The sequence below is a fragment of the Drosophila subobscura genome, chromosome E (genome assembly GCF_008121235.1).
Source record: "Drosophila subobscura isolate 14011-0131.10 chromosome E, UCBerk_Dsub_1.0, whole genome shotgun sequence".
NCBI classification, from domain to species: domain Eukaryota; kingdom Metazoa; phylum Arthropoda; class Insecta; order Diptera; family Drosophilidae; genus Drosophila; species Drosophila subobscura.
This window is the reverse complement of record NC_048531.1, coordinates 7532797-7560695: the sequence shown is the minus strand read 5'-3', so window position 1 is coordinate 7560695 and position 27899 is coordinate 7532797. Positions and strand designations below refer to the sequence as shown.

The window sequence follows — 27899 nt, the reverse complement described above, 5'->3', positions numbered from 1 at the left end:
TGCATCGATTTCCGGATACACAAATAGCACATAGTATAATAATGTTCGCCCATAAAGCTGGCGATAAATCAATTCCAATGAAACTGAAGACGTTCGTGTGTGTGTTTGTGTGTGTACCGATCGATCTATAATTGTTTGCCTGAAGTGATTGATTACTGATAACCTCTCGAACAGAAGTGATGTGTTATCTGCCAGCTGAAGTCGACTCTGATCATTATTCGTTGCAGTTCGAGCTCCCTGCCACGATGAGCGGAAGAATGTGCAGCTGCCGCTGGATCTCTCTGGCCATGGCAGCTCTTGTCCTGTTGGCAAACGCACAAGATGTGCCGTCGTCCATGTGCCGTGATGACGAGCTCTGCACCACGGTGGCCCACTGCACGGAGACGGACGACTCGGGTAGAAAGGGAATCGGACCACGCATTGCCCGCTTTTGCGGCACGGGCAAAATGTGCTGCGAGCGCGCTCAGCTGGAGAGCTGGAATGCCACGATGGCAGCAGGGACAGTTCGGCAGCTGAGGGCAGGCCGGAGACCTGCGGTGTCTGCGATCAGGGACAGGAACGGCAAAGTGCTGGAGCCGGAGCCCAACGAGAGCTGCGGCATGAACATGGAGTGCGTGCCGCGGAAACTGTGCCGCGACAACATCATCATCGACGATGGACGCAACATCATCAATCCCAGGATCGGCGTGGGACAGTGCAGTCGGTCCCTGCACCGCTGCTGTGCGGTGGACCAGAAGGTGAACTCTTTCTCCCTTTTCCCACTGAGCAATTCGCTAACGAACTTCCCTTCGGGTTACAGGTGGAGGCCAGCCAGAGTCCGTATGTGGTGAAGCTGAACGGATTCAAGTACAAGAGCTGTGGCTGGAGCAACCCGCAGGGCCTCATACCCGACAGGGACACGTTCAACTACACGGAGGACGTGTCCATCTTCGGCCAGTTCCCCTGGATGGTGGCCATCTTCACGGGTCGCCAGCAGTATCTCTGCGGTGGCACGCTCGTCCATCCCCAGCTGGTCCTCACCAGCTCCCACAACATCATCAACGAGACGGTGGACACTCTGATGGCCCGGGCGGGCGACTGGGATCTGAACAGTCTGGACGAGCCGTACGAGCATCAGGGGCGGCGCATCAAGCAGATCATCATGCATCCGGACTTCGATCCGGAGGCCCTTTTCAACGACATTGCCCTGCTGGTCCTAGACGAGCCCATTCAGCTGGCGCCACACATCCAGCCCCTCTGCCTGCCGCCCCCGGAGACGCCCCAGGTCGTGGACGATCTGCTGTCGGCCACCTGCTTTGCCACCGGCTGGGGCGCCAAGGAGCCCAACAGCGACAAGCTGGAGAGGGTGCTCAAGCGCATCGATCTGCCGCTGGTGGAGCACGACGAGTGCCAGGCCATGCTGCGCAACACCCGACTGGAGCAGCGCTTCCGTCTCCGGCCGAGCTTCCTCTGTGCCGGCGGCGTCGAGGGCAAGGACACCTGCAAGGGCGACGGCGGTTCGCCGCTCTTCTGCACGCTGCCCGGCCAGACGGATCGCTACCAGCTGGCCGGCATCGTCTCCTGGGGCATCGAGTGCGCCGAGGCGGACATTCCGTCAGTTTATGCCAATGTGCCCTATCTGCGTCCATGGATCGATGAGCAAATCAAAGCTCTCGGCCTACAGGTAGCTGGGCCGTGAGAGGGAACTCTTCTATCTGGACTCAAAATAAAGAAATTGAATGAAATGAAAGGTCCGCTCTCTGGCTCTCGGCATCCGCCATCAGGGAAGAAGCTCTGAAGCCATTTATGTGCGTATGAAAATGTATCTTAGGTTACAAGTGAGTCTCTTATTTATTTGTGCCAATTTTAGGTGCTTAAGTGAGAGAATAAGTAGAACAATGGCCGTAGGCAGCCAGCAATATTGGAGCTACAGCTCATAGACTCGCATATTGTAGAACCCCCTGACTTTTTCCTCTCTGTTTCTTACATGAACCTAAGAAGAAGGAAGGCAGAAGGCGAAACTACAGCAGCATCTCGAAAGCATGTTGGAGGCAGGGCACTAAATTCAGAAATTACACTCCGGCGAATTGATTTTTCTGGCGCTGCACACGCCATGTCCTGGCTCCGCGACTTTTCCTTCTATGGCTTTGCCTGTAGATTGCTGTGGAGCTAAAAACTCATTTCTCAAGTAAATGGTTTGTGCATTTTCCATTGTTTTGTTTTGTTCATTTCTGCTGCGAATATTTATTGCCAATTTTCATGCAACTCGCACTTTGTATTGATTTTGTTCGATTAATTCAGCGAGTGCATGTGGAGTGCAGTGGAGTCGCATTTCTATCATCATCTGCTGAGTGTTATCGTGTGTGTTTACCTTTTTCATTCACAACTTTCTTATCGCCTGCCATTTATGGCCCTCTCTTATCGCTAGCCGTCTGCTTGGGGATCTAAATGAGTTTCAAGCAATCAAAACAGAATGTGGAAGGACTATTGCTGCTGCTGTCAATCAATATGATGATTTATTTATTTATTAGTAGGAAATTCCAGTGTGGTCGCGGATCCATTCGAGGTAGCCGGTGACGCGGGTAAAGCCTGCTGGCTCCCCGGCCGTGCATCCAGCCCAGTGGCCAAAGGAGGTGATGCCCACGATGCGATTGCCCTCGTGCAGGACCAGGGGACCGCCGGAGTCACCGTTGCAGGTGGACTGGGCGCCGTGGGTCTGGATGCAGATGGTGTTGTCGGTGATGTAGCTGCCGCCGTAGACGTTGCGGCAGTCGTTGTTGTCCATCAGCTGCACATCGACGCAGTTGAGGTAGGCGGACATGCCGCTGTCATTGGAGGTGTGGCCCCAGCCGGAGGCCACCGCCCACCAGCCGGCGAAGCTGTTGTATCGATCATTGAAGCTGGGCAGCTCCACGCGGTTCACCAGCGACCAGAAGTCCACGTGCGGAGTGCGAATGAGGGCAATGTCGTTGTTCAGGAAGTCGTTGAAGTCGGGATGCGTGATCATGTCGTCGCGGCTCACCCAGTGGGTGAACTGTGCCTCGTGCCGGAAGCTGGCGCCGTAGTAGATCAGCACATGGTTGGCCTCCCGCGTGCAGTGGGCGGCGGTGAGGATCCAGTTGTGGCCAATGATGGAGCCACCGCACCAGTAGTTGTCGTTGAAGCTCAGCCCCACAATGTACGGCACCTTGCCCTCGTATGCCGGATAGCCGTTGGTGATGCGTCCCTCGATCTTTGCCGCACTTGGCATGTCCCTAACAGGCACGGGGTGGGACACCTCGGTGGGCACGGCACTGGCCACAGCCAAAATGCAGGAAAGAAATACAAACCGCTTCATGTTGATCGATCAACTAATGTCCAGCAGCTGTTCCCCCGCCGCTTTTATAGGGGTTTTTGGGTTCCTTCTAATCTGTGCGGAAAGTTTCGCCTATGGTTAATTACACTCATAATTTTAAATATATTTATTTTGATAAGTTATCAATGCGGGTTTCCGGCTGCTCCACCTGACGGATATACGGCTGCCCCCCAGGGAACATCAATCAGGAGTCTTAGCCCTTAGATGTCCATTTGAATCTATTTGTCTGCTAACCAAATCTCTGCCATATGCTGAATGCGTTGAGTTTCCATTTCCATTTACCATTCTAGCTCAAATCAAATATTTGCCAAATTGATTATCATTTAATTACAATGAAGCATAATGCAAAATGCAAAATGCAGCAGATGGATGGATGTATCTCTGTGTGTTTGAGTGATTGTATTACCAAGTGGGTGTGTATGTTGTGTGTGCGTGTGTGCTTGCATTGTGTAGCATACTTTGAGGCAAAGCTCTGTCTCTCGCATGCATTATGTAGAGAGGAAATGGGAGCTGACTGTCGGGCAGTTGCATGTCCAACGGAAATGGAAACAGCTGCAAATGGCAGTCCAGCCTACGAGCTAGTCATTTGTGTGTGTATGTGTAAAAAAAAAAGGCAAACCACTAATGTTGCACACGCACACACAGGCACTGGCTAATTGCAGAGAGAGAGTAGGGAAGCGTCATGGCATAACCATGTTGATCCGAGAGCTCCGAGAATGATCGTTTAGATTATTCAGCCTCAGTCAGTTCTGCAATTTCATGCAACCCCCCACGCTCCCCTCGGGCACTCACTACACACTCATCGTTGTCACGCTAATTAACAGCCCGAGAATAAATTACGAACATGAACATTTTGCGAAAATCCGAAACGGAAAAAGGTCCAGTCTGTGTGCAGACTGTCGTCCTCTTTGAAACAATTAAATGCATGCCTGTGTCCCATTTCCCGTCCAACACTGCGTATACGCAATGCACTGCGCGACAAATTAGGTATGCGCCCCATGTGCCCACCTATCACATGGCCATTGGGCATGGCTCGTTCGCATTTGGCAATTCCGTGCGACATGTTGTCAGCGTTTTAGACAATTTGTTATGCAAATTGCTTATTAACTTTATGACCAGCCAGCCAGATGTATGTATGCCCCAGCTGCCTGGGCTCCCCCCCCCCCCTCTCCTGTCCGCCTCAAAACATTTTGAATTGTCAATTAGCTGAGGTATTGCCAGGGATGGTATGGGATGGCCATAACCAGTGCCAATTCCCAGCAACCAAATGCAATTTCTGGCATTATTCAAACACTTTCCTCTAGCACGTTTCCCCTGCCACGGATCGCCATTAAACGCCAGCCCAGAGCTGGGCTTCGATTTTAATTTATGTGCTGCTCCAATTGCCTCTGCTCCTGCTCTCGATTGCTCCTTCTTGCCCCTTACCTGTGGACCTGCTAATGACATTGGCTCGCTATCGGGTGTGGCCTTTAGTTTAATTGAAAAATTCTCATTTTGTTTTAGCCACTCGGCGTTATTTATGGCATTGGCCACAAAACCCCATCGACCACACATCGCCCATGCCCCGAAATGATTTGTGTCTTTGCCGTTTAATGATGTTTTTCCTATTGTTCGGCTGGAATGCTAAAAATAATGTAGAATACGCTGCCATTAACAGAAAGGTAATGATGGGACAGGACGTTCCCCCTCACATAATCGGGCAGACAAGAAGTTTATTTGGGATATGTATTATTCAGGCCAGGGGGCAGAAGTGCAACAGAGAATGCAACAAAGTGGCACAGACCCCAAATGCTTGTTCTCTCTGTCTATGCTCTAGCCCTCTCTTTCGTTTGGGGCCTGATGCATTTGGCAACATTTGCAGGTCCTTGGATCCTCCTGTTGCCCCTTTCTGTTGCTTTTGTTGCTTGTTGGTTGTTCCCAGCTGTGGGCTGTGGGCTCTGGCTCCCTGAGCTTCCCTGTGCCTTGTCTTGGACATGAATTACGTTTACCGACAATTAATTTCAAGTGAAAATGTGCTAAAACTTTTAATTGGGCAGCCAAGTGGCTGAGGCAGCGGCAGCGGCAGCTGCAGCAAGGGATGAGGCAATAAGCAGCAACCTACCTGAACGTGGCAGCCATAAAAATGTCGACAACATCCCTGGAAAAACATTTCATTCAACCAATTCTCATAGCAGGTGTACGCACAGACGGCACCCAGAGAACTTTACGTAGCGCTTTGGAGCTCTTAATCCATGAAAATTATGATGCGATGCATATAAGGAGTTCGTTTTCCAACTCATCGCACTGTTTGGTCTCTGTGTGATTCCCAGCGGGAATCAAACAATATGCAGGCCGCAACAAAGTGGAAGACACAAAAGGCGCCCCTCACTGTGCTGCAATATCCAGCAGAGAAAAAACAGCCCAATATTCCTTTGAAATGAAAAGCACACCTGCAGACCTTCCAATGGCCCAGCGAAACAGTACTCTGGTTTGGTTCATTGTTTGTCCCTCACAGTTCATATGCAAATCAATGAGATGTCTGTCCTTCAACGCTTTGAGCTCTCCCTCTCCCCCTGCACAGAGTCAGGTGTTGGGCATTGTCTAGTCCATCCATTGCATTCCTGCTACAACGCTCTTGAATGATGCCGCTGTAGATGTGTGAAATCAGAAATGAATACAAGATTTAAATGAAGATTTACATGCTGAGAAGTGGACAGGCACTTCCCCAACAAAGACAGTAATGAGGAAATCTGAAACCAAAACCACTCCAAGCAATGGGCAAGAAGACAGACATTCAGCCACAGGAGTGCAGTGACAGTCGGCTAATTATGTCAATTGCAAAGTCCCCGACACTTTTCCAGCGATTGTCTGTGACAACTGCGACAGCGGCTTTTTCCATAGGGGCAAAGCAAGTTCCTGCTAGTCAAATGGGATGGCAAGATTGAGTGACATGCAGCTCGGCTGTGCTCGTATCTCCGCATGGCTCTGAAGGCCATACGCAATATGCAAATAGCTAAGTTCAATTCACACATGACATAAATACACATGTACAAACGAGTGGAAGGATACCCGCAGCGAACGAGTGGGGTGAAAAAAGAGAGACTTGGCATTCCCGAGCTGTGTGAGAGTAGGTCAGGGTCGGCTTGCCTTTCCGTTAAATGGTTGCTGTTGCGGCTACTCAACCATTCGACTGGCCAACATTTCTGGCAGCAGACAATACACCCAAACACGTGGACGACTTCCAGTGTGTAGTACCAAAATCCACTCACGTACGTTGTAGCTATTTGTGCACACACACAAGCCAATTCCATTCCCATCATACAAGATGGAAGCCTAAGTTTCCGAATAGACACAAAAGAAGCAACAATAAGAAAGGGATGGAGATCGAAATGGAGTAGTTGAAGACACTTTTTTGAGGGAAGACAGTGAATCCACAGAGAAACACACAACCAACAGTCAAATAGTCAAATAAAAATTCAATCAAATGTTCCCCGCATTCATCTATGGAAATCTTCGAATCGAAACAAATAACCCGAGAGGGGATGTGTGGGGTTGTGGGGCGGAATAAACAGTGAGTCATGGGGCAAACATGTTTTGATTTCGATTCGTTTCAATTGCGACTGCAGCGAGCTTTCGACTCAACGCTCTGTAGAGTTCTCTCTCTCTCCCTGTGCGACTGCGCATTGCAGGCTGTCCCAATCTAACCGTTAGTTATCTGAGAGAGAGAGAGAGAGAGAGAGAGATAGAAGAGCTGGGGAGATGCGAACGTGCGACGATTTCCCCCTCATTACTGCCAGTATTCCATATTAAATACTCTAGAGATTAAATGCAACTAAAAATCGTACAAAGATCTCTAGCCATGAATAGTTGCCATAAACAATTTTCGACTCAACAAATGCAGCGCTTCCACCTAGATGGGGATTCCTTTTTTGCCTTTATCCATATCCAAATTGCTACAAATTAAAAGTCTCGAGAGCAGCTCTAAATGTTCGCCTCCAATAGTCCTAATGGCACCCTCAAATAGTTGCAGAAAGTGTCTGGAGTGTATTGCCCATTCCCTGCAGCCCGTGGACGGTGCACGGGGCAACGCGTGTTCATTTTCACAGCCGTTTGAACTTGGAAACATTCGCAAAATGTGCAACATGCCGTGAAGAATTCATGTTAAGCGCAGCAGTTAGCTTTCGGGGAGACTCTTTGCTTTACTTTACATATGGCACATGGCACGTGGAGCAGTGAATACTCGTACACAGACATCCTTATACATCCTTATACTCGAGGGTAAGTCAAAGAGCGATGGATACTGCAGCGGCATGCGATGCATTCAATTGGATATTTTCGCTTAATCAGACATGGAGGTCTGCTACTTATGAAACTTATATTACAGAATAAGATAAACGGCAACAAGAAATCTTTAGTTAAAGGTTTAAAAAGTGAACAGAAAATGCAAGTTAATTAAATTGCCAAGCGTCATGCAGAATCAGTGAGAGTGCCGTCAATGACATCGAAAGTGATTGGGGGGATAAAATGATCTCCTGCTCCTGCTCCTGTCTCGTCCTCAACTTGTGCTGGAAGAGTTGACAGCAGAACGTATACTTTCACTTTGAAGGCCACACACAGACACACCCAGCACACACGTGATGTAAAGGGGGAATGACAGACAGTCGGAATCGAACGGACTGTCAATCTCAGTAAAGCGTCCGTTGCTCGCTGAAGCGCAAAGCGGAAATCGGACGCCATATCGGGCGGATGTGTTAGACAAGGCCGTGCGGAAATGAAACGTATGTAAGCGGGCGATAGCATAGCGTAAATACAACATGACAAAAGTACTAGCTGGATTACAAAATTGACTAGGTAAACACCCGGACCATAACGTATTCAACGCCCACAGACGAACCTTTGCCATATGTACGCTCGCTCATTCTCCATTGTTCAGCGGCATGGTAGAGATGTAACCCCAATCGATTTTGAATTTGCAGTGAAAATGCAAATAGAAGAGGGGCCCAAAGGTCAGAGTGCTGGCCGTGGCTGTGGCTCACCCGCATGCAAATTCCTATTTGACTAAGTTACGATTTTGTCGAATGCATCAAACGAACTACAGGACACAGCTGCAAGTCTACTTGTGGATACAGTTGCAGTTGCAGATGCAGATAGAGATATCTACATCTGCATTGAGTGCATTTCGATTGCACTTTCTGTTTAAGCTGGATTCGATTTCCAATGATTTTGCCATAGAATTTCCCATACGCAGCAAACAACAGAGAAATAAATATATGATTTAGATAGCAACTACTTGCATATGGCAAATATAATGCCAAATAATGACACCTTCCATGCCCAGATTTGTCTGAAAATAGTTTCATTTTTATACGCTTTCTCAGCCCGTCTCTGACTGTCCATCACCCGAATCCATTGAGCTTCATATACTCGTATAAATATGAAAATCGAAGCGTTTCTTCTGCACAATTTCCTCCGCCTTTTCGTTCTCCTGTCACAGTCTATTAATTTCAGTAGTGCCATTGCATATGATATGGCCGGGAGTCGAGCCCCATGACAGTCTTCAGCTTTTTGTGCGCTTCACTCGGTTTTTGTGACAGGGAAAAGTCTAATTTAATCTCCTGTATGCCATAAGTACTCAAAGCTCCACAAAAAAGAGCAATAAATTCGCCTCCGGTCTCCAGTTCTTCGGTCAGCATCAGTAGTAAAAAAAATGTCGAACGGAAAAGCACTAGACGTGTGCCCAGGCACAACTAGACTAGAAGATGCTCTGTCCTGCCCTGCCCTGTCCAGGATTTGCACTTTTTCGTGTTACATGCAGTCTCTGTCGGCCCACAGGAATGGAAGCTTCTGTGGTAGCTCCGCTTATACTCCTATTTTCTATGATTTATTTGTTGCATTAGTGAATGTCGCTGGCAGCAGTGGTGGGAGCTGGTACTGGCGGCCACTTCAGAGTGTCTGAGCCTGGGCCGGCGCTGGCCCAAAGGTGCGCCTAAAGGTGCAACGCACTCTCCTGTATTATAAATGGCCAGAGTCTGTGCCTCTGGCCCTGGTTCTTCCACTCAAGTGCTGAACTTTCGGCCAGCAGACCATTAACAATTCCACCTCTCTTTTTTTTAATGCTATAAAAATGCACAAAGTCGCGGGGGAACAAATAAACAGAGCACACAGCACAGTGGAACTACGACTACAGTAAACACTGCAGTGAGTGAAAGGCAGCGCAGCAGGGCGTGCTAATTGTGTCATTTACATTGGCAAACAAGTGCGAGTGAATAAGTCAGGGGCTCAGACAGATTAATGCGGATGAACGCATCTCCGGAGCTCTTTGCACAGTGCAAATTAACGACAGCCGGCGACTGTTTGCCTTGCTGTGAGGAAGCGGGAACCCAACCATTGGCTTTTGGGGTAAAGTGTGTTAAATTAACATTTAAAAAATGCGCTCAAAAAGAATACTGATTGGTCAGAAATGGGAAATCCCGACAGTTGCAGCTGCATAAAATCTGTGCATGCCAATCGATGAACCCCACTATTATCTGCTGTAGATAGCCACACGAAAGCTTAGGCCTAGAAAAGTCCACCCCTTCCATATTTGAAATTGGCTGCTCGTCAAGTAAAACTAAAAATTGTTGGTTTTTATTGAATTATCTCAGTATTTTATACGATCCAAAGTATAATAATGCAATGATACTTATGTGTAGAAAAGGTTCTTAAATATTTTGCGTTGCTTGCCACTCATCCAGATATCATTAAAATGTTTATTTATTAGCATTCCATATTTAACACGAAAATAAATGTCAATTATGAAACAATTCACCACGCACGCACTTTGTAAAAATTCCAAACTAAATGAATTTATTTTCTAAGAAACGCAACGTTTCCCATAAAAAAATTGCCAGACGTTCCCTAGGGTCGTACATATGTATGTACATAGTTCAACTAAAAATATGACTAACATTTATTCCAAAAACTTCTTGCACATTTAAAACAAATGGATATTTTGTTTTACTTTGTAGTTTAGGCATTTGTTGGCCCAGTTGGTGTATTCTCTTCATCGGAGTTTTGTTGTGTTTTGTTTTTTGTTTTAGTACTAAGTCTTTCATTAGTTGCATTTGAATTTTGAGTTATAGCTTTTGCTTTTGACATAATGAACTTCATAAAATACATTTGATGTGGCCCTTTTGCTTTTCGCTAAACTAAATTGAGCTAAAATATATATGTACATATATGTATATATATGACGTTTGCCGTTTGTAACCTTGTTTGCCATTTGATTTGTGTTTAAAAATAGTTTATGGAGGGTTCCACATTTGCTTCATGTGTGTGTAGAAAAGCTTTTGCCAAGGAAAATGTGTGTTAAGCTGGTTTTATATTGTTTTTGTTTTTTTGTTGCATTTTATATTTTAATTCATAATCAAGTCGCTTAGGTTTTGCTTTTGCTACAATTCATTACTTCAGGATTTCCATACATCGAACTTATTATAAAGAAGTACACTATATATATATAGGGTATATATATAAATATATATAAACGTGTATGTGTGTGTGTGTGTGTGTGTATATACATAATTAATAGGCAACCACTTAAGCTTACTTTATTATTTTCTATAAAAATAAGTATTGTTTATGCAAATTGTGTGTTTAGCAACAGAGCGTGCTAAAAACCGAAAACTGTACATTACACAATATATATTCTCATTCTCATTCATCATTCATAATATTCATCAATATAATCATTATCATTATCATCATCATAGGCATTCGGTCATCATACATTTGAAATCTTCTTCATCATTGTCAATCAGTTCAACAGCATTCTGAGCACCGACACAAAGCACTGCTGCCAAACCAAATCCAACAGCTTCTAAATATTCCCCTTTATTATTAGGCTTAGAACAAGTATACATCGTTTGCAAAACCTTTGGCAAATCAAAGAAAACACAATCAATATACATATAAATTAAAACTCTCTCTTTGCATGCAGAAATTGCGCATTGGCTGGTGTGTTTCTGGTTTGGCTTGTAGATCTTTCGGCTCTTGAGCTAATTTGGTTTTCGGACTTGGTATGCATGCTTATCGTCGTGTCGTTGGTGTCTCTCTCTGTGTGTGGTAGTGGTACTAGGCACTGTGCCTCGTTGCAACTCGTTGCATCTCCTCCACTCAAGCTTTCATAATGCTGGTTGTTGTTGTTGTCGTTGCTTTTGCTGCTGGTTGGTATTTAGTACATTGACTTTCATGAGGCGTACATGCGGTTAATATCGTGCTGATATCTATCCTGGATATCCTTGCGCTTCAGCTTAAAGGCAGCCGTCACCAGGCCCATGTCCGGTGACCAGACCTCCTTGCACAGCGTAATGGCGGCGGGCACCTCGAACTTTTGCAATTTGCCTGCAAGTAAAACCACGACACATTTAGTATCCGCAGAGATGGGGGAGGGCGATGATGAGCGACTTACATTTCCGCGAATGATCGGCAATCTCCTTGAGTATGGCCTTCTCCATGACAGGCGACGAGCACAGCTCCTCATAAGTATTGTTCTGCAGACCGTGACGCTCGGCCAGATCCTCCAGATGCTTCAGGTTAGGCACGACCAGCGCGACGGTGAACTGCTTTGTGGGATCGCCATAAACGCAAATGTTCTCCACGATGCCGCATGTCTTCAGCTCCGACTCGACCTTGCCAAGAGAGACGTATTCGCCGGCCTGCAGCTTAACCAGATCCTTCTTGCGATCTGCACAAAGAGAGAGAACACAGAAATTATAAAATAGCTGCTAAAAACACATTGAAGATAGATGAGAGACTTGCCAATTATCTTAAGTACGCCATCGGTTTGCACCTCGCCAATGTCGCCGGTTTTGAACCAGCGTTTACCATCCTCCTCGAAGAAATCCTCATTGGTCTTGCCGGGCAGCTTGTAGTATCCCTGGGAGACACAGTCGCCACCGATGAGCACCTCTCCCTGCGGGTAGGGCTTGTTGGTAATGCGATAGTTGCCCTCCTCCCAATTGACCAGACGAATGTCGCAAACGGTCAATGGTCCACCAGTGCGTCCATAGGTCATGTCCCTCTCTACAAAAAAAAAGGAAGAAGAGCGATAGAGTCGTTTTCGAGCTCAAAACGAGTGTCATTCACATACCGTGCATTACAGTGGCTCCCGATGTGGTCTCTGTCAATCCATAGCCCTGAATCAAGTCCACACACAGGCAGGTCTTGATCTGTTCGTGTGTATCCGCCGAGAGTGGCGCTCCGCCAGACATTATGATGCGCACCCTGCCGCCCATCAGCTTAGCCACCTTCTTGAAGACCAACCTGCAAATAAGACGAAACATTGAATTGCAGATCTTTGAATCTTCAAATTTGCGAATCTTCTTACTTGTCAATGAGGGGCGTCTTGTAGCCTCGCTGTATCCATTTGACTTTGTACTGGTAGAGGAATTTAAAGAGCGCTTTCCTGAAGGCCGAGCCTGAATTGACCTTGTCGTTGATGCCCTTGGAGATGCGATCGAGGATCAGTGGCACCGAAGTCATGCATGTGGGCTTCAGCACACTGGCATCGCCCTTGCATCCCCGCCTGATCTTGCTGCTCGTATCGATGAGGGTCAGCGGCGTCGAGTAGCCAATGGAAACGCCAGTCATCAGGCAGAGACTCTCCGCCACCAGTTCGAAGACATGAGCCAGCGGCAGGAAGCCGATCAGCACATCATCTGGATAGATGGGCACCATGTCGACAAAGCCCTTCATCGTGGCAATGCAGTTCTTGTGCGACAGCAAAACCCCCTTGGGTGTTCCAGTCGATCCGGAAGTGTACATTATTATCGCAATATCATCGCCCTTGGGTGGCACGCTCTCTGTGGGTAAATAAAAAGGATCAATCAGTTAAAGTCTCTAGTAGAAGGCCTGCCCACTGCTGTCACTTATTACACATTGCTTGATAACAGAAACATTCTCTCAAAATTTTAGTGTGTTCCGAAAGATGGCAAACAGTTTGGAAGAGTTCATTATACTGACCCCGCTGACATGTGTGGAGCAGTGCAATGCCCTCATGAAGGCCACATCAGCAAAGACCAAGCCCTGCTATCTGTTCATCTCGCTCTTTGGCGTGTACTGTGGACTGGTTGCCTATCGGTCATTTCGCAGCTATATCGCCAATATTGAGAAATCTCAGGAGCCAGCGCCAAAACCAGTGGATGAGATCCCCGATATGCAAGTGTCGCTCGCCCATGAGCTGGTGGAGCTGTTACCGCAGCTGATGGTCGAGTCCCTGAGCTTTAGCGCGAACAGGCAGGTAACGACAGGAGAAGTGCATCTATCCAACTAGTTAATGGCTCACAACCCTTTTCCCCTTCTCTTTCGCACAGCTGGTGCTATTACAGTGAGTTGACTACACCCTGCATGGTTCTCGGAAGGACAGCAGAGATACTGGACAGTGAACAAGCTGACAACAAACCAGCCACTTCAAAATCAATCTCAACGCATGGGGCAATGGTTCATCATCCTGGAGATGATAACTAGAAAAGGGTAGGTCGTATCCCACACTAATTTCAACTACCAATCTCTATGTGTCCCTTTAGAAACGCACCAAATTTGCTATCCTGTCCTATTTTGACGACCTGATTGAATGGCAAGACCTTGACGCCCTCCTTGAAGCCAGTGGTCTCCGTCTTGTGCAGCTGGTCCTCCATGTAGATGATGGTGTTCACTTTGGGGCACAGGGCCAGCAGGGTCTTGAACTTGGGCAGCAAATCGTGCGAGGTGATAACCGTGGTGACTTCCGTTTCGCTGATGCCTGTTGAACAATTATAAATTTTCCTACATTATTACACGAAAATGGTGAAATGAAAATAGATAAACTCACAGTGGGCCACACCCTCGTCTCCCAGGGTGGCGTAGACGGTGACTATGGGCATGGCTTGCTTAAAGCAGCCATGGGCGGCCACCATCCACTCGGCACGGGTCTCCGCAAAGATAACAATATTCTCCCGCGGTTTCTGGCCAAGCTCTCGCAGGCCACGTCCAAAGTTGGCCGCCTGGCGCTCCGCCTCGGTGAAGGTCCTCCACTTGTAGTCGCCCATGTTGTACTTTTTGAAGACACGTCCGTTTGGCTGCACCTCGTCCTCCTCGCTGAGGATCTGCCTCGTGCCCAGACAGCGCTTGTTCGAGTGCGTCTTCGCCACGTAATTGAAGACCTTCTCCAGGGTGTCGATGTTCTCCTGCAGCATTTTCACGTGCACATCGCGGGGCGGGTCCGTGGTCCGGTATGTCAGCTCGTGCTCATCGTTCTTGATGATCTTGGCCTGAAAGAGTAGGGCAAATTACTTTCATGTCATCGCAAAGTTAGACTCAAATGAACGCCAGATTGCGGGTTGGGGTGGGGTGGGCAGGGTGTGTGCGATCAACAGGGAGAGACAGACATGTGAGATTGAAGGGGGGGTAGTTGTGGGTTGCCTGGAGGGGCGGGGAAATAACATGTTTCTGGGGCCAACACCAAAGAGGGCCAACTCTTTGCATGAAACACCAAATCCTAGGAACATTTATTGTGCTTTCTTTTGTGTGTATGTGTATGTGTGTGTGTGTGGGTGTGTATTTATGTGGGGGTGTGCCAGTGTACTGTTCCACAACAAATGTTATTTAATAAACTAAAAAACGAATTTTCAGAAATTAAACCTCAATGTCATCCGGCGCGTACTTGGACTCATCGACCAACATTTTCTGGTTAATGGGCTTTGCCTGTAGGAGGGAAGGAAGGATACAAGGAGTGATACAATATATGTATGAATGTGTATGACCACAAGCCATGCTTGCCTGTGCTGATATCTTACTTATGTATGTGTATAGATTGGCTCGTTCGTTCCTAGTTGGGAACTCTCTTACCACACTTACGGCACACGCGATTGTGACCATATCCATAGCCCCCATAAATCTTATCAGGCTGTAGGCTGTAAGCCAGACAAAAGTGCTCCTAATTTAGATAGGCTAACATCAGATGTACAAGCGATACTGGCCGAGGGGATATAGGGCATATCCTAGGAAGATATTTATTCTATATCAGATATCTCTCTCCGACAATCAAATTGAATCGTTGCCTCATTTGTTTCCTACACCTGCTCCTTTCTGGCTTATCAAATGTTGAGGTTTTTTCCGCTGCATGGGGTGCCTTATCAGGAGGACACCGCCTGCAATCGTCGCACATTTTATATGGCGTAACAGCATATGCAATTATCAGAAACTGCTGCTATGATTTAATGTCCGCCAGCCAGCAAGGAAGCAAACCTCTACGCTTAATTGTCGCATACAAAATCGAATGAATCTCTGATAAAAGCAGAACTACAACAACGAACAAGAGATAATGAATAACGGACCGGGTCAATAAATCAAAAGTCCCCGTGCATATGTACATGGCATACATATGTAGGCAGGCATTAGATTAGGGGGAATGTAGAGAGCGGGAGCGAGAGAGAGTGAGAGATAGCAGAAACAGAGGCAGAAATAGAAATAGAATCGGAGGTGGATTGAGTGGCAGAGGCAAAAGCAAAGGCAGAGGCAGAGAGAGAATTAGCTAATGCCTCAAGGTGCACAAGGGATTGCGTGACGCGCAGTAATGTGGAAATCAACTGATAATAAAGCGTGCAGTTTAGTTTCAAAAACTATATAAACAAGCGCATGCACTCCGATCAGAACTAAGCCAGGGCGCTCTTAGTACCTGTCCGTCTGTCCGTCTACTGTCTGTGTACTTTGGAGCGGTGGCCAGGGGCAAAGTCGAAAGTATTTCAAAGCGATTCTAGCTAGAGATACTAGTTACAGCGCCGATTGTCTGATTACACACACTTGCAGGGGGAGTGGAATGGTCGTGTGGTCCGTGCGCACTCTTTAAACTCACCTTCACGCGTCGCGAGTCCTGTCGGCGTTTCCATGGCTTCTGCAGGACCAAGTAGACCGGCAGGGTTATGATATCATACACGAATGCGATCGCCTTGATCGCACCAATTGCGCTCTGCACCCAGAAGCTGTCCATTCTGGAAGAGTAATTGAAATACACAAATTAGTTGCAGCTGCATAGAAAGTGATATGCAAATGATATTCTAGAGCCAAGAATTATACATTTCCGCAATAATTGGGAACCCTTCTCCAGTAGTGCCAAAAAGACCCACTCACCCACCCACTCGTTGTAGCACCGTCGCCAGCCGAAAACAAACTGATATCACCTGCTGCCACTGTTGGCAAATCTTGAGTCCGAAAGTAGGAAAATCGGAAAAGGGGTTCGTTCATTATTCGTGCGCTCGCACTCTCACGCCGCTCACTCACTCACTCACACACTTGATCGCCCAACACCTATTCTCTCTCTCTCTCTCAGATCGGCGGCGTGCTCAGAAAACGCTGTTCGAAAAGGCGATAACATAAGAAGAGCGCCGGCGGGATGGGTTCGACTTTTTATCAGACGGAAACTTCTACGTCTCGCAAGTGGCGCTCTTACTGTAACGTGGTGATGGGTTGCATGTCTGCTGCTTTTTCTTTTGTTGTATCTACGCTAGCGGTCTCTCTCTTTCTCTCTCGCCGCATGGTTATCCAGGTCTGCTTTCTTATCAACAGCCACAGGTATTTAGAACTGCTCCCAACAACAATGGTTGCCAACAGCTTTATATGATATGTCACAAAAATCAAGTGCGTTTGGCGGTGCGTGGCTATAACACCGATCTTTATTTAATGCTTCTTTACTTATTCATGCAGTCTCTACAGAAATATTTAATTAACTTTTCTTTTTTTTGCAGATATTATTAATTATTTGAACTAACTTTCAGCTATCGCTCGTTTCATTTTTAAGCCCACTTATCAATTTGATTAATTTTGGAGTTATCTGAAACCAGAAAAAGCGAAAAATAGTCCAGAAATTAATGCAATTTCCGGGTGAATTCTGTTTTCGTTTTCTATCTGCTATATTTTTGTATCTAAATCTCTCTTGGTGCCAGGTTGTGTCAACTCCGGATATTCTAATCCTACCTGACTCGATCTGTTATATTTGCATATATCCCGACTATTGTAAGAGTAATTGGATTTGTTGGAAACCCCAGTCTCGATTTTACTATAGGAAACCAAACGATAAACGAATCCATGCTTGGCAACACTCGTCTTGATTGTTCCAAAAAATACATATATATTTATACTATAGCTATTTATGTATTGTACATACATACATATGTCATCGATCGCACTCATGCAAAATACCGTTGAATAATTGATAACGCGATCGTAGGCAAGTGGCCTGATAAGCGCAAATCGTGGAATGATATTCTCTGTGTCCTTGAACTTGGCGGCTTGTGCACCACGTCAATGTGACGTCAACTTCTCGAGCACGATGCGCTCCCAGGGGTCACCGAGTGTCATTGGCGATGAATATTTTGTGGAACTTAATTGGTAATGGAATGACTGATTTAAGTGATAGTCACGGCTAATTGTTTAAAATGATAAATGTGAATCGAAAATTTCACTTATTTGAATTGATTTTTAAGTACCCAAAACGCTTGGACTATGCAAGAGTAATTATTTTATCATTATCTATCATCAGGAGAAGATAGGTTCGGTTGTCTGTGAGCAATTTGTAATGTAGGTCTTACAGATTTCAAGAAAAACACTCAGAAAACATAGGTACAACTTTTTCATTCCTTAAAATAATTTAATACGTTTATAAAAGCAATAGTTATAATCCGTAGAATATTCTGGATCCTAAACCGTACTTGAATGAAACTAAAAGCATTTATATCCCTGCACAAATTTTACATAAACGAACGGATAGCTTCTTTACCAATGAGTAAATTCGATGGAAATTGGCAGTTAACAATTGAGCCAATGTCATCCGAAGTTGAACTAGTCGTATTAGCTTACGTTTTATTACCACCACCACCACTATGCCAGGAGCAACTAACAAGTACATGTACTACAGATAGCCGTATTCAACGAGGAGAACGATTAAAGCAATCATGAAGGTAAACACAAACGGTACATATGATATTTAGGCTTTTGTTACTTACTGCGCATCATCTTCGATGAACATCTTGCCGGGTGATTTATCTAGTTCTTTCCTCTTTGTCCGATCTTCGGGATCAGTGTCTGCCCAGAACTTCAGGTGGTGAAGGTGAGTGGGAGGAGAGTGCGACCTTTAACGCACACACAAAGAAACACTTCTCGCTCTCTATCTCTCTCTCTCTCCGCTTCACTGCGTTGTTGCTTTTATGTCGTGGGCAAGCCGGGCTGTCTCTAACGTCGCAAAAGTATGGACCAACAGAGGAATTACGTCAACTTTTCTTCGGAATATGTTGCTGTATTTTTTGTTGCTCCTGATGCGGTTGGTGTTTTTTGTTGCCGATGATGAGCTAGTTCCCTGGAAGCGGAAAGAGCACAGGAATATGCATTTATGAATGTAGTGACAATGAGTAAACAAAACAGATTATGGGATACACAAATTGCATAGCGCAATATATATAAGACATATGCATGTAGGTATAAAACTAAGACAAAAATAAAAACTTAAATCAACCTCAACCATGAACAGATTAGGGCCATGATCTGCAGATGTAAAAATACATAAAAAGCTTTGATTTACATTTAAATATACCAAAATACATAGGTAATAACATTTTATGTGTGAACAAATTCCTAATTAAGAAAAAATAAGCTTGTAAACTTTTGTTTTCTTTAAATCAAAGAAGATGTAGGCATGAATTATTTAACTAAAAATACATATTTGAGGCAGCGGAAGGACTTCCATTTGAATTCTATAAATAGATAATAATCATATCCAATCCAGAAGTCTTTCAATTACTTTTAACCTTCATAAATATATTCTAATCAAATCAGAAATCGAAAGCAAACATCCAAAGAAAACCAAAAACAAGTTTCTATTACGTTTTGGATTTGTTTTCTTATTTGGATGTTCGCCAAAAAAAAGAAACCCAAACGCTGATGATAAGAAAATAAAGAAACAAATTATAGAAAGTGTAGGCAAAGAGAATATCTAGAACAAAAATTAAAATTAGACAGACATTTCTATTGCATAACAAACACTCTCACTCTTTCTGTCTCCCTATTTCTCTATCTCTCTCGTTATGTGCGACTCTCTCTCTTGGTCTTTGCTCTCCGTGGTGGTAGAGAAACATTGACATAGGTCGGGGGACCTTCGATCGAATCACAGAAAAGCGCTTTGCCAATTAATTAAAAAACAAAATAAACGTAAGTTCTTTGATGGTTCTTGTGCCATAGACCAAAGTTCGTTTATCCGTTCCGTTTTGGCTATTGATTTACCAATCTGGTTCTTCAGAATCTGCCGATCCTGATAAAAAAAACTTAATATCGGCAAGTGAACAAAGTTCACTTTGATAATGGAATAAGGGCCATGCAAAGTGATCGAGTATATAAACACCAAATTTCAGTTCATTTCATTTAGGCTCAGGAGAAATGACGGCAATGTTTACGCTTCGTGTGCAGTCCGTTGAACCCTGCACCCGCCTTCACATTTAAGCCAAACTCGAATAAAAACGGTCTCAATACGTGTTTTGTTTGCCAAGAAAGAGAAGTGCCAGAAAGCATACAGTTAAATATAAATATGTACATATAGAAAGAGTATTCGGCATTTAAATATTTGTCAGTGAAAGAGGACAACAAAGAAAGGAATGACAGAGATATTCTTTATCTTGGGTTAAAGGGGAACAAGAAATGGAAGCAAAGTAAGCACAAATAGCTAGGAAAATTCACACGGCATCACAGTGCAAAGTTGAATAAGCGCTAAAGTGGCGTGAAAAGAGGCGAAAGTCACTTTAAGCTACGATTACGGTTTGTAGGTTATTGCAATCGACAGAAAATGTAAAACTGTTCAGTTTGACATTAATTAAATGCTCCCGCCTCTTTGGCCGCACACTAAACTTTGAGCGCGTTCCCACCGTGCAAAAATGTGCACCAATCAAGGTACGTCCGTGTGTCCGTAAATCATGGATCGTGCAATGCGATTGGCGAATGACGACCCTGGTCAAAGTTGCCACAAAAACAGAGATCAAGAGAGAGCAGGTCCCAAGCTCAGAAGCCGACAATCGCGTGTTGAGCACAAAGGTTACACCGATGAGAGGTCTGTCTATCTAAATCGTACGAGTGCGAGTACAATACATAAATACATCTGTACATTGTGCGGATTAAGACAATGGGGAAATTGTTCGCATTAAGCGATGATTACTGTAATCCGTACTGTGTTGTCGGATAAGTGATAAAACGAGCGAGCAGAGCTCTGAGCATTTTGCCTGATTCAATCAGATCTGAATCATGGGCATTCAGGGTTAAGTAGCCACACACGCGTCAGATGCGTAATTTCATAAAAAAAGAGACAACTTTAATCCGGACACAGGTCAAGCAACGAGCATTTTAAACAACAACAGATTTGACCAAACTGAGTGACAATTTCCACATCATTTAAAAATGATTAGGAATTCAAATTGCCGCTTGATTTAGGGCTATCGATCTCGTAATTATCTTCCCGTTATATAGCAAAACACCGACAAATAATCATTAAATTTCAAAAATAGATGTTCAATATTCAGTATAAAAACAGAAAGATGTCTAGTTAAAGATAAGGGTCGTAAAACACAATCAAATACGAGCCAGTCCTATCATAATTGGTGCTTCAACTTGAATTGCTTAGAGATTTCTAACAACAGAAAGATTTCAGAATAAGTTTTCCGAAATTTCCATGGCCATTTAAATCTATTTAAATTCCAAGTACTCGTGCACAACAATATGTAATGTGAGGTTGAAACTTATTAATTACAACTTTTAGCTGCGCTTTGAATCGATTTTTATTGTTTCCTACTGCTTTGTTTTTGCATACATTGCACAACAAATTGCAGTTTTCTGAAATCATTCAAGCTGAAAACGTGGTGCTTGCTGTGGAAATCACACAAAAAGATAAAAACAACAAATTACAGCAAAACCTCGAACTTGAAAATGCAGTTTTTTCTACGATTCTGTTTTTGATGGCGTTTACATAATTTGTACATCATTTTCGCTGACCGCAGGGCAAAATATTCCAACTACTTCGTTTTCCGCCGTTCCCCAGAACTAAAGCTTAGAAAAACAACAAAGCGAAATATGTGCATATAAACGAGGAGGAACGTTGTAAGACTTTTATACCCCGAACTCCCGAGTATCTGTCATCTACATTTCAGTCTCTGAGAAACAGGCGTCAAACTAGACCCACAGACAGACAGCTATTGATGCTGTTCAAGAATATATACATGTATTTTATAGGATCGTTTCCTTCTGTGCGTTACGCACATTGCTCCGACCACAACTATAATACACCCTATTTACTCTTCGAGTACCGGGTATAAAAAGCAAGCTTCCAAAGTCCGAGATCGTTTTTGCTGTTACGGTTCAAAATTCAAGTTTTGTGTCGGACATTACGAAATCGTAAACCCATGTCAAAATGCGAATGTTAATCGTCGTTCTATATAAACTGAACAGGCGTTGTGTTACTCATACGAAATATTGCAACAATTATATACACAAGACCACGTCACTTTGCACCAAATAGCGCTAACGTGTCTGCTTATTTTGGTTAATTTCATTTTGTTGCACCTGGTACTCTAGAAGTACAAAAAGTAACAGCTACGTCGCTGCACATAAACTAAGTATTCGTTCATGAATTCCTTACATATCTAAGGGATCTAAGGGGCTACTAATAAGAGCTATGTACATAAATCAATATTTTTCTTCGACTATTTGAGAGGCCGCACAGTTCACCCCATCAGCTGTTTCAATACGAAGCATGGGGGTGGGAGACTATTCGTTCATCTGTTTAAGCGTGAAAGCATTTGGAACACAACAATAAAAACACTTGCGTAAATATTTTGAATTGCACATGTGGGAACAGAGCTCGGTCTCTCTCTTTATCTCTCTCTCTGTCTTTCTAGCTCTCTTTCTTTCCTAGTTTACAGTTACTTGAACTTTGGTCAAGGTGGCTGCTTGGCAGTTGTAACGGGAAATTATTCATCAGCTGATTGCCTTGACATTGAACACAGCCCAACGCCAGCCGACGCTCTGCTCTCTTCTGATTTCGCCTCCTCTTGAGTCCATAATTTGCATTATGTGCAAAAATTAAATTCATATGCAACATTTGATATACTGTCTGTCCATGCAAGCGTCAAGCACGCGCATTACGTCGCTGCATCAGTCCTCTCTCTTCGTTCCGTTCTCTTTCGCACAATGTTCTCACGGGCAAATGATGGGGTAACGAATTGATCGTATGACTGTGCCAAAGTCCAAAATAAAAATACTTTATTTCACTTGCAGCAGCAGCAAGCACACAAGCACTACACACATTAAATAAAATGAGAATTACTCAAACGAGATGGAAATAAAGACAACAACAGCGAGAACTCACGAGCTTTGCACGGGGCGTTGAATATTTCATTCAATGGAAATGAGCAGAGAGCAAGAGCGACAAACATGCAAAACAAACAAGCGAGAAAGATCACAACTGCCAGAGAGAGCGAGAGTCTGTTTGTGTCCATTTATGTGGGAGAGAAAGAGTGGGTGTCTCTGTGTGTGTCCGTCTGTTGGGGGGCGCCGTATTTAAAATAAATTTGATAATCGCTCTATGTAGAGGCGGAGGCAGAGCAAATGATAGGAACATTTGGCGAGGTGAGGCATGTTTTTATTCCGTGAGACCGATCACTGCCTCATGCCTCATCTGATTTGAATTCACCTTGCAGTACAGATTCCTCTCTCTTTTGCACTCGCTCATTTCTTTGCCTTTGGCTGAATGTCTCTTCTGCGTGCGTACGTTCGCGTACGTGTGTACATGTTTTAGTGTGTGTGAAAGTAAGCCAACAACATAAAGCTAAAATAAATGACCTAGACAAGCGCCTGCGACGCGACGCAGTACTTACATATCTTTAGACTCTGAAGTTTAGAGTGACCAGCGCACACCCAAGCACGTGTTTCAGTGAAATTTTCCACAAGAAGCACGCACATATAAAATGGAATCGAGTCAGCTTTGGCAATGATCGTGAGAGGCAAGCAGTCAGATCCCGGTTTAATCGAAGCGGTACTGCAAAAACCGGTTAGAAAATCTACCAAAGTCATGACTAAAACAAACACAAATAATGCTCGTACGATGCACAGGCGTAGACGAACAGGGGTCGCAACAATGTGCTTTAAAGAACTGTTTCCCATTTTATCACCCGACCCATGAGCCACTGCACCTCGCTTATCTCCCCGTTTGGCTGTGTGCGGTCCATTCGAACAGTGAAAAATGTCATGCTTCCTAAACCTGACCGTATGCCGAAAATAGAATTTTTAAATTGAAAACAAGTTCAGAACTGAATGGCATGACAACTAGAAATAGAAACAGGAAGCCGCAATATTTATAGCAACTAAAATCACGAATATGTTCGTCTTATCTCCATCGATCCATCTCTCGTGCGAGTATTTGGCTGTTTAAGTAAATCCAAAGTAAATAATACCTCAGTTATCCAAAATCGAATGCAACTGATGCGAAGAACAAACAGAAGCACTGACAGGAATGCAGGGAAACATTTACTAATGGAATTAACAAGTCCGCGCGGAAGCTATTTTCGCAAGCCGAAGCACGTGATACAGTGCTTTTTAATCATTATAAATTTAAGCCATATTTGAAATGTTTTGTTGTTCTTTAAACTTCGTTTTTTCTCCTCTAGACTTACAAATTCCAAGAGTAAAAAAACGACAGAGACGAGCAAATGAATAGAGAGAGTAATAACGGCAGCTGACGCTGCGCTGCACTGTTGCACCGTGAAGGAAAATAAGTAATAGCGAAACTGTTGAAGAGCTGGCAAACAGCCCAAAGGGGGTTGGGCAACCGATTACAAAATGTCATTACAATCTGAAATCCAGTCGGGGGGTGGTGCAGGGTTGCAGGGTCTGGTCTGCCTTCGTTCGCCTCAGACATCGCGTGACTATTTTTGACACAGCGCCCGGCGCGAGCCAGCGATAGAGAAAGAGAAAAGCAAAAAATGCAACGGGAAAGCCTCCAACAAGAGTCACAAGGCAGGGTGAAAGGGACGGGTAGCCGGGTGGTGGTGAGGCAGTCAGGCAGCTCTGGTGGCACGTTTTTCTTTCATTCGATGGCATTTCGTTATACCAGCTGAAAATCGTACGAGTTTCAGGGGAAATGCTGCCGCTCCCTCTGCCCTACCTACCCTCCCTGTAAGCTTAACACAAAGTAAAAGAATATGCGGCGAAGAGAGCAACCCAGAGGAGGTGACTCAGAGAGATCGAGAGTCGAAGAGAGACAGCCGGTTGCATGCGTGTGCGTCACAACTGTACTGTGAAAGAGCGGAGAGCGACTGTGTGTGTGTGTGTGTATGTGTGAGCAGGGGAAAATATTGAAAGGTCAAAGAGCACATTGTTTACATGAAAACACCTCGTGGAGTGGGGAAATGGCCTGGCTGCGTTGTGGGCTGGTGGGTGTGCTGGCTTGGCCATGAATGAAAACTGAGACCGGCAAATTCATTCGACGCACCTCGACTCGACACGGCGAGGAAGTGGAGGGCGCTTCTGGAAACTTATTAAAAATTTGTTCGAAAAGTTGGTTCACGCACATAAAATATGCACAAAATAATACATAAAATAAAGTTTATCTTTCAACTTGTGGTCACAAAAAGTATACAATTTTAATGCGACGTTGAATTAAAGAAGCGGAAATGCCTGAGACACCAGATTTGTAATGAAGTGTATGAATTTACTGTAAGACTGGCGCTATCACAGCATTTTCCTCTTATCGCAAAAGCCAACACAATTGATTTACGTTGAAACTATTCTATGTTACTTATTCGTAAAGGGTATAATTTGTACAGTAATTTCAAAACACAAAGCTGCCATAGAAAACATCAAATCAACAAAGGTTTTTGGTGTTTCTTTGCTTCAAACAAAAACAATTCTTACTACCACCTGGAATCGCGCCATCTCACATTTTCAGCATTTGCTGCTTATTGCACTCACCGCTGGCAATTCAGCTATCTTTTGCGTTTATCTTTTCCGCCTGAACTTTTGAAATGCATTCCACTTGCAACACGAAGCGCGACGTGCCGTACCTCTGGACTAACGGCAGCGATATGAGCGATATTTCGATTCTAAACTGCTTTCAGTCCGACCTGCTTCCGGCCATTGCGAAGCCGCGCCCTAGAAACAAGACGGGGCCAACCAACCAACCACCCAACCACCCACATCCGTTTTGAATGCAACACACCCACGCAGGCCTCCAGCCCACGGCCACACGCCACCCATCCAGCCGCTCAGCTGGTCCCAAGGAATCAGAAACAGATGACACACGTCACACCAGAACACACACACACATGCAGAGACAGTCACAGATGACCCCGAACTGGAGGCCCCTGCCTTGTGCCCCGGCATTCTCCTGCCACCCATCAAAGGCAAAACTCGCATGATTTTCAGTTGGTATAACATGACGAGACAGTGCGACAGAGAGAGCAAGACCGGGAGAGAGAGATAACACGATGGGGAGAGCGTTTGCGCAAAATAAATTACAAGAACTTTACACGTGGAAAACAAGTAGGGGAAATCCACGAAGAGAGCAATATCTAAAGGGAAGAGCAAAGAGAGAGTAAGAGAGAGAGAGAGAGAGAGAGAGTATATGCATGTGCGTTGGTCCAAAGAATGAAATATATAAATCTAATTGAAAAACAAAATGCGGGAGGGGCGTCAATTAACAGGTTGTGAAAGCAAACGGAACACCAATGGAGTGTGGCCAAGCATCAATCGCCAACTGCTTTTCCATTGCACAAACAAATCAATAAATAAATCAAGAAAACAATACCTAAACACTGCGCTGCCATTGGCAACCAACAATTGCATAAGGCAAAGTGCAGTTGCACTGGAATAACGTGCATACATACATACATATGTACATGCATACATCTGCATACATGTACGTATCTGTACATATATACATATGTACGTAGGATAAATTGGGTCAGCGTCCGAGTGACAAATATAGTCGATTTCTTGAAGACTCTTAATAGAAAAATTGCATATGTACGTCATTGATAAGGTAAGGTGGCGTGACATTCGGAAACTACAAAATGAGAAGAGGCCCAGCCGGCGCAGGGGTGATAGAATCAAAGAGAGATATCGAGACAAAAGAGAGACTTGCCAGCTGAGTCTCACCTTCGTCACACAACAACATAACTTTGAAACGGAGTGATAGCTAAACTTACCTATGATGTGTGTCGCAGTTCTTGACAGAGGGAGAGCTGTCGGTTTGTTTTGGTGGGAGACGCACATGGAATGGAGATAAAACATAAATCAGCGATCGGCGATTATATAAAATGACGTTTGCCAATAAGAACACGAAAACACACACACAGGCGCTGGCGCTCCCGCTCACGCATAAACGTAATTCCACTGCCAGCATAAAATGTTGCGTTGGCGTTGGATTCTTGAGCACGCTACACTCCGCTTCTCTTGATTTTCTCTTATCCTCACCATTTGCATGCGCTATATATATGAATAAATATTTTGTGAGTGAATCGGTGGCCGCTTTTCTCAAATGCGCTTTAAAGTGATCACAAAACTTTCGCAAAAAACTTTCACAAACTGCACAATTACTCACAAACACCAGCGCACACACGTATTGTGTTTAGACCACGTTACTTACACCACTCACACACTCCTAAGAAGCGCTTTTCAACTGCGTTTTAAGAATTTGGCTTGTATTTTAGTTAGTTTGCTGTTTTAATTGGCGCCCGCATGAAACAAATTGTTGGAGCTCTCTTTCTGTACGAAAACGACGACGCGTGAACAACCGTTTGCATTGGGCGGCGTTGGTTTTGGTTTTGATTCGAATTTTTCGCCGTCGTTTGCTTTTGCCACGATATTATTTTCTTCTTCATGGTCGCGCTCTCTCGCACGCTCTCACTCCCATCAGCACACACACACACTACCACCAAGCGGTGCTCACGTTTTCCTGATGTCTTTCTTCTGCCGTTCTTTTTTGCAATTACGGGGCTCAGAATGTGATTGATTTATGACATGTAATTGATTCTCTTAATACATCAGCCACACACTTACTCTCATGATATCACTATCACGCGATTTCTGTTGATTTCTATTTTTTTAGATTTTATTTTGTTTGTTTGGCAATTACCTTAGAGATGCGCACAACCCCTGCCGGTCCGATGGTGCTATCGATATTATCCATGGTTTCGATAGTATCGCTCAAAAGCGCGCCAGTACCCTTTAAAAACAACTTAAGCTTCCAGCCCTGTATGGAGGAGCAAGTGTACTTCCATTCAAGGCATACCCTATACTTTTTAATTGATCGAAATTTGATCGATTCTAAAGGCGGCACCGAGTAAGAAATTAAAATTATTTACTAATGCATCAAATATCACATGTAATTGATAATCACGTCGACTGGCAAACAGTTCGATTATACTTCGCATACCAGTAATTAGAAAGTAATTCCAATTTTAATGAAATAAATTAATTAATGGCTGGCTTAATGCGTATCTAATACATACAGTGAATTAAATAAAAAAAAAACACGCAAATACAGTCC

The 27899-nt window shown here is 44.5% G+C and overlaps 4 protein-coding genes across 8 annotated transcripts; 2 read left to right on the top strand and 2 right to left on the bottom strand.

The window, feature by feature from the left end:
- The first annotated feature begins 238 nt into the window (after positions 1-238).
- Positions 239-1719, top strand: LOC117890905 (phenoloxidase-activating factor 2). The gene is made up of 2 exons (XM_034796004.1): positions 239-737; positions 800-1719. The coding sequence occupies exons 1-2, from the start codon at positions 246-248 to the stop codon at positions 1676-1678; spliced, it is 1371 nt and encodes a 456-aa protein (XP_034651895.1). The 5' UTR covers positions 239-245; the 3' UTR covers positions 1679-1719.
- A 771-nt stretch (positions 1720-2490) lies between these two features.
- LOC117890133 (serine protease 1) lies at positions 2491-3331 on the bottom strand. The gene has a single exon (XM_034794820.1). The coding sequence runs from the start codon at positions 3314-3316 to the stop codon at positions 2507-2509; it is 810 nt and encodes a 269-aa protein (XP_034650711.1). The 5' UTR covers positions 3317-3331; the 3' UTR covers positions 2491-2506.
- A 7529-nt stretch (positions 3332-10860) lies between these two features.
- LOC117890015 (long-chain-fatty-acid--CoA ligase 3) lies at positions 10861-26580 on the bottom strand. 5 transcript variants are annotated; one of them, XM_034794617.1, is made up of 10 exons: positions 26557-26580; positions 16182-16317; positions 14969-15031; positions 14160-14598; positions 13884-14090; positions 12678-13152; positions 12441-12613; positions 12110-12373; positions 11760-12035; positions 10861-11692 (listed from the first exon to the last, which is right to left on the bottom strand). In XM_034794617.1, exons 2-10 carry the CDS (start codon positions 16314-16316, stop codon positions 11538-11540), a joined length of 2187 nt encoding a protein of 728 aa, XP_034650508.1. In that variant the 5' UTR covers position 16317; positions 26557-26580; the 3' UTR covers positions 10861-11537. The 5 variants fall into 5 exon arrangements, with proteins under 5 accessions (XP_034650508.1, XP_034650507.1, XP_034650505.1 ...); XM_034794616.1 differs by lacking the exon at positions 26557-26580 and adding an exon at positions 18328-18627; XM_034794614.1 differs by lacking the exon at positions 26557-26580 and adding an exon at positions 16461-16563.
- On the top strand, positions 13226-13831 carry LOC117890017. Its single transcript, XM_034794619.1, has 2 exons — positions 13226-13585; positions 13663-13831. Exons 1-2 carry the CDS (start codon positions 13278-13280, stop codon positions 13814-13816), a joined length of 462 nt encoding a protein of 153 aa, XP_034650510.1. The 5' UTR covers positions 13226-13277; the 3' UTR covers positions 13817-13831.
- Positions 26581-27899: the final 1319 nt, after the last annotated feature.